This window comes from Chanodichthys erythropterus, chromosome 4 (genome assembly GCF_024489055.1).
Source record: "Chanodichthys erythropterus isolate Z2021 chromosome 4, ASM2448905v1, whole genome shotgun sequence".
In the NCBI taxonomy this organism is placed as follows: Eukaryota; Metazoa; Chordata; class Actinopteri; order Cypriniformes; family Xenocyprididae; genus Chanodichthys; species Chanodichthys erythropterus.
The window spans coordinates 26,180,096-26,185,942 of record NC_090224.1 but is presented as its reverse complement, the minus strand read 5'-3'; the positions used below and the strand labels follow the sequence as shown (position 1 = coordinate 26,185,942).

The 5,847-nt window shown below is 38.4% G+C and overlaps 1 protein-coding gene across 2 annotated transcripts; it reads right to left on the bottom strand.

The window, feature by feature from the left end:
- Nucleotides 1–563: 563 nt before the first annotated feature.
- LOC137018691 (proteoglycan 4-like) lies at nucleotides 564–5,512 on the bottom strand. Of its 2 annotated transcripts, XM_067383399.1 has the most exons (6): nucleotides 5,350–5,512; nucleotides 4,825–5,258; nucleotides 4,566–4,695; nucleotides 4,143–4,210; nucleotides 3,975–4,018; nucleotides 564–965 (listed from the first exon to the last, which is right to left on the bottom strand). In XM_067383399.1, exons 1-6 carry the CDS (start codon nucleotides 5,381–5,383, stop codon nucleotides 875–877), a joined length of 801 nt encoding a protein of 266 aa, XP_067239500.1. In that variant the 5' UTR covers nucleotides 5,384–5,512; the 3' UTR covers nucleotides 564–874. The 2 variants fall into 2 exon arrangements, with proteins under 2 accessions (XP_067239500.1, XP_067239499.1); XM_067383398.1 differs by having other exon boundaries at nucleotides 4,566–5,258.
- Nucleotides 5,513–5,847: the final 335 nt, after the last annotated feature.

Below are 5,847 nucleotides of genomic sequence, written 5' to 3'. Positions count from 1 at the left end.
CCGTAGCTGTATTCCTCAGTCTTTCCCGTTGAGTTGACTTGCGGGCATCATGGAATTAGATGTGATTGGCAGGTCTACAGGGCCCTTTTGTTTCTTTACTACGTAGTAGAATATTAAAAATAGTTTTATTTTATATACAATTAACTGAAACATTTTTTCAAAGGCCAGTTGGTTTCCATGGCATTAAGCAGAGGGTAACTAATATTAAATAATTGTTGCAGCTGTGCACTGTATGTGAAATAAATAATACAATATATCAAAATATTTCATTTTTTATTACAAAAAGAAAATGACTGTGATAGTTATTCTAGCATGCAGTAATTTTTAACAGAGATAAATTAATCTATTAAACATAAAATACTTGTGACCCAACAGGCTTTAAATAAAAAACTTTTTAAAGCCTTTCTCTCTCTGTCTCTTTTTTTTTTTTTTTTTTTTTTTTACAAACCAGGAGATGCAAGTCTGCCATCAGGAAACTTGCATTATTTTCTTCCCTTTAAAGAAGCCAAAAACTAAACTAAATGCAAGGAAAACATAAATTGGTAATTACAATTATGATTATAAATAATAAAGTAATTCATATCTAATTTATGACTACAACATTTGAGTGACATTTTAGTAGCTTTTGGAGTATTTTTTGGTATTTATGAGCTTATGCTCACAGACAACAAACTTATGATCTCGCAAGGTACACTGTTAACTGTTAAGCAGTTCATGACAAAAGCAAAAAGTTTTTAAAAAGACAACTGTAAGAAAATAAACGCTAAAAGAGACTGGGTACTGTGCAAAAACTTTACTGAAGAACAGCAAAAACACTCAAAAATAAACTGCATTGAAGGGTGATTGATGAGTCCAGGTGTTTATGGTGATGTTGTCATGCTGAAAGCTGGTTGGGATGTGGGGACTTTGGCACAATGTTTTGGAATTCACTCGCAGGCTCCCATGTGTCATCCCAGGTTTTGCCACTGTAAAACATCATAAGTGTACATAATGTCATTAGAACACAGAGCAAAAATCAAGATCACTGTCATGTTTAAATTAAAGAGATGACATTTAACGATGCTTGTTAAAGCAGCATTAATCCTGGTTAACCCAAGTGGTGGAATGTAACTGCACATTTACTCAGTAATTTACTTTACAAAGTACTTAGTAATTTAAAATACAAATTTGAGGTAATTGGACTTAACTGGCATATTTTCATTTTACACAGTTTTATACTTCTACAACATTACATCTCAGATTTAAATATTGTACTTTTTAGTCAAGTACACGGTCTGGCAGCTTTAATTACTAGTGTTACTAGTTACTTTTAATATTACATGTTTCCATACAGTTTCTGTACACTGAAAGCCATGTACTTTCAAATTGAGTGATTTCAAAATGTTTCTGATAAACTGAGGGATTAAGTTATATTAGTGGGTTGAGGAAAATCTCATATTTGTTAGGAGTAAAAACCACTATTGGATTAGTTGAAAAGTGGCTATATCTGACTTGCAGAAGCAGAATTAGTTTAGAAATTTCAGCATGTTATCATGTTGTGTTCCAAGCAGATTTTGCAGTTCTACAGACTCGGGATAAGGGTAGTGGCTGCATCTTGATCCCATTGCCTTTCTTCATTATTCTCCTCTTCACTAATATTTATTACTGCTCTTCTCTGTCTCTGATCTTCCTCATGCATTTTATTATCACTGCTGTCACTGCTCTCATCTTTAATGCAAACAAATTCCAGCATCATCCTATTTAAGAAATTCTGGCAAAACAGAAGTATTAATTATTGGTCCAAAAAAACTCCAAAAGCAAGGTGATTAATTTGCCTCTCAGTGGATGTATTGTTAAGTCATCCAGAACAGTTTAGAACACAGATCTTATGCTCGACTGCAATCTGTCCTTTGAAAATCACATTTCCAGCACATGTACAACAGGATTGTCCATCTTAGAACTTTTGCTAAAATATGACACATGCTTAGTGTTTCAGATGCTGAAAAATTTTGGGGATGAATCACTGCTACTATTGTAATGCATTGGGTGGATGTCCTGCAGGCTCAATAAGCTTCAGCTAGTTCAAAATGTAGCCGCTAGACCACTTACTAGAAGCAGAAAATATGATCACATCAGCACCATTTTATTGTCAATACATTGGCTGCTTGTCAACTAATTTAAAATGATATTAATTACTTGAAAAGCACTGGATGTTCCAGCTCCTCATTACCAACAATAACTTGTGTCCGCTTCAATCACAGAATTCCAAGATCTTCATATAATATTCTAAATAAAGTTGAGGTAGATCATTCTCCCATTTGTCTCTGAAACTATGGAATAGTCTTCCAAGCATTCCAAATTTAGAGACAGTCAGTTTACAACCAAACTCAAGACTCATTTCAGTTACACACACACACACACACACACACACACACACACACACACACACACACACACACACACACACACACACACACACACACACACACACACACACACACACACACACACACACATGTTTGTTTTTGTGAATTGTGGGGACATTCCATAGGCATAATGTTTCTATACTGTACAAACTGTATATTCTACATTAGCAAACTGTATATTCTGCCCCTATAGCCAGGGACACACTTAACTACTAGCTGAAACATTCTGAGCTCAACACACAAAGACAGTTTTCTTCGACTAAAGCACATTTAAATACTTACACAAGGAATTTAAATGCGACTGTAAACACTGACTAAACGCAACTGGCTATGACTTGACACACTTGGGCATGATCAGTCGTAAGTATCAAATTACAGTCATAATAAGTCTTACAATTGTTCAGTGTGTGCCTGGCTTAAACCTACCCATCACAGGAAACTGTCTGCATTTTTGAATTTAAAAAAAACACTGTTTAGTGTGTCCTCATAAACCATGTTTACATTGTAATACCCATGTCATTATACACATTTGTGTCCTTGTATACAACCATGTATACAAGAACACACACACACACTTTACATACTATAACTCTTTTTTTAAGTGAATGGCACCTGTACCAATACCTTTCTGTTTGTTTTTCTGTCTCATCCTCAGGATGCAAGACCAGAGGCTTCAAGGGCATGCCTGCCAGATCTAGCTCTTCCCAATGCCTCTACCTCATCGCTATTTAAATCAAAGTACTGACCATCGACCTCACACCAGTTTCTCTACAGGCTACCTCAGAGGATTATTTACTGCCAAGATCAGGGAGCATATAACAAAATATCCAAGTTACTTTTTCAAATAAGTAACACAAGTTACTTTTTCACATTTATTGACTGACACCTCTCCTGTCCTAAAGTTGAGAGAAATAAAGTGCTAAAGAGGTGTTGTGTGTGCTGTGTGAACATGATGGTTGTTGTAGTTCTAGACCAGGGGTGGCAAACCCTGGTCATGAAGAGCCACAGTCCTGCAGAGTTCAGCTCCAACCCTAATCAAACACACCTGAACAAGATAATCAAGGTTTGTAAGGTTGCTAGAAAGCTACATCAGGTGAGTTTTTAAATCAGGGTTGAAGCTAAACTCTGCAGGACTGAGGCTCTCCAGGACCAGGGTTTGCCACCCCTGATCTAGACTAAATGTGAACATTTACTCACATTTACGCCCTCCACTGTAAGGAATGGATATGCATTTCCTTCTGCCTAAGGCTTATTAATTTCACGTTTGGTGTGAAAGAGCCTTAAACATTTGCCAAAATATATATTTTTTGTTGTTATTAAATACAAACAAACAAGCCCAGGTGAAAAAGTAATGCAAATAAAAAGTAACTAAGTAATGCAATTAGTTATTTTTTAAGGGAGTAATGCAATATTGTAATGCATTACTTTGCCAACACTGGACATCACTGCATGAACTTCCATGCTGCTTGCAAGACAGCAGTTGAACTTTGCCAACATTGTATTGGGTCATGGAATGGACTAATCCATTGCATTGAAATGGAATTAAAAAGGAAATAAAACATGACTTACCACACAGTGCAAGGCAACCAGTGAACTTTCAATTCAGCTTTCCCCTACACAGACACAAACAAACACAAGTAATAATTACTTTAACTGTTTAAGCAATCACTGGATATTATCTTTTAAAGGTCAGAATCAGTCACTGAGTCCAGCACATGGCCTAATAAGACATTTTACCTCATTTATCCGTTCCCCAGTTATTTTATCAAAAAGGAAAACCTTCTGCCTACTACATTTTCGACAACCTGAAATAATGAAAAGACAAGTTTATTAAGCCACGAATGCCATGCTTTGTAGCTGAATCACACAAGCCCATATTTATAATTTCACATGTGAGGTGATATGCAGTCTTTTCCATTTGTGTCAAAGTGAATTTGTCCCCGTTTTTGTCAATCAAGCAAAATGTACTGGATTGGTTTCCCTCAACCCTTGGACATTGGCCACTAAACCACAGCTAAACAACTACGTAAATAACAAAATACTGTGAACTGGCTACCAATGTCCTGGTTAGCTGAATGAATCCAATTTACATGAAGTCAGCTTTGACTGGGAGCAAATTTATTAATAGTGTGGAGTAAGACGTACCATGCAAAAAGTTACCTTTTCTTCTGTTCTTTACCAGTGGCACCTCCTGACTCAAAGGCTTGGAAATGGAAGAGGGAGATGGATATGGAGGAGAGACAGGGGTGGTAGAGTGTGACGCGGTAAAGGTGTTTAACCTTCTTTTCCTCTGCCGCAGTGGAGGTGGAGGAGGGGAAGAAAGTGAAGGAAGAACAGTTGTAGGAGTAGCAGAGGAAGGAGGAGAGAGAAAGGTTGGAGAGAGTGAGGAAGACACAGGAACAAGATTCAGAACAAATACGGGTTCAGACTGCTTGGTGAGGCTCTCCGGCTGCTCCGTGGTTTGTCTCTCCAGCTGCTCCGCAGTGAGGCTCTCCAGCTGCTCCACGGAGACGCTCTCTGGCTGCTCCATGGCGATGCTCTCCGGCTGCTCCTTGGTTTGGCTCTCCGGCTGCTCCACGGCGATGCTCTCCGGCTGCTCCGCAGTGAGGCTCTCCAGCTGCTCCACGGAGACGCTCTCTGGCTGCTCCATGGCGATGCTCTCCAGCTGCTCCTTGGTTTGGCTCTCCGGCTGCTCCACGGCGATGCTCTCCGGCTGCTCCGCAGTGAGGCTCTCCGGCTGCTCCATGGTTTGGCTCTCCGGCTGCTCCACGGCGACGCTCTCTGGCTGCTCCGTGGCTTGGCTCTCCGGCTGCTCCGCGGCGACACTCTCTGGCTGCTGTGCTGTGGAGGTTGCTAAAATACAAGTTTACTTTGTACATAGTAACAGAGAAATATACATGTATTTTAAATAACCATAATTTCTAAACAAAAACATTACTCTTACCTTTTGTTAAGATAAACTCATAAGCCCTCCGCATCTTCTCCAAAAGAATTTTGGTGACAGGAGTGTGGTGCAGATGTGTAATAATATCTGCCACCCACTTATTTGAAGCCCTTTTGTCCTGTTTCCCAATAAATAAAATTGGCTTGTATCCAACAGCCTCAAGTTTCTGCACCTGAAATGAACAAAAGCAGTTATCACACATTAGTTAGCAACACCCACTGAAGTATTAGAAACATTAGCACTGTTAAAAGCAATTTTATTTAATGAAAAACAATGCAATAAAATGAGCCATAACACGTTTCATTAAGATTATTTTAGAAGACACATTACTCTTGAACTGTATACAATCAATCGTCAATATAAGATAAGGCCAGAGGTACTGCTACAGTTTCTGCCATTGCCATCATGACTTACTTAATACTTGACACAGAATACAATTTTGTAACTCTTTAGCAAAATTTATAAGTAAAGACGGATTCTTCCATGTATGAAATAAGA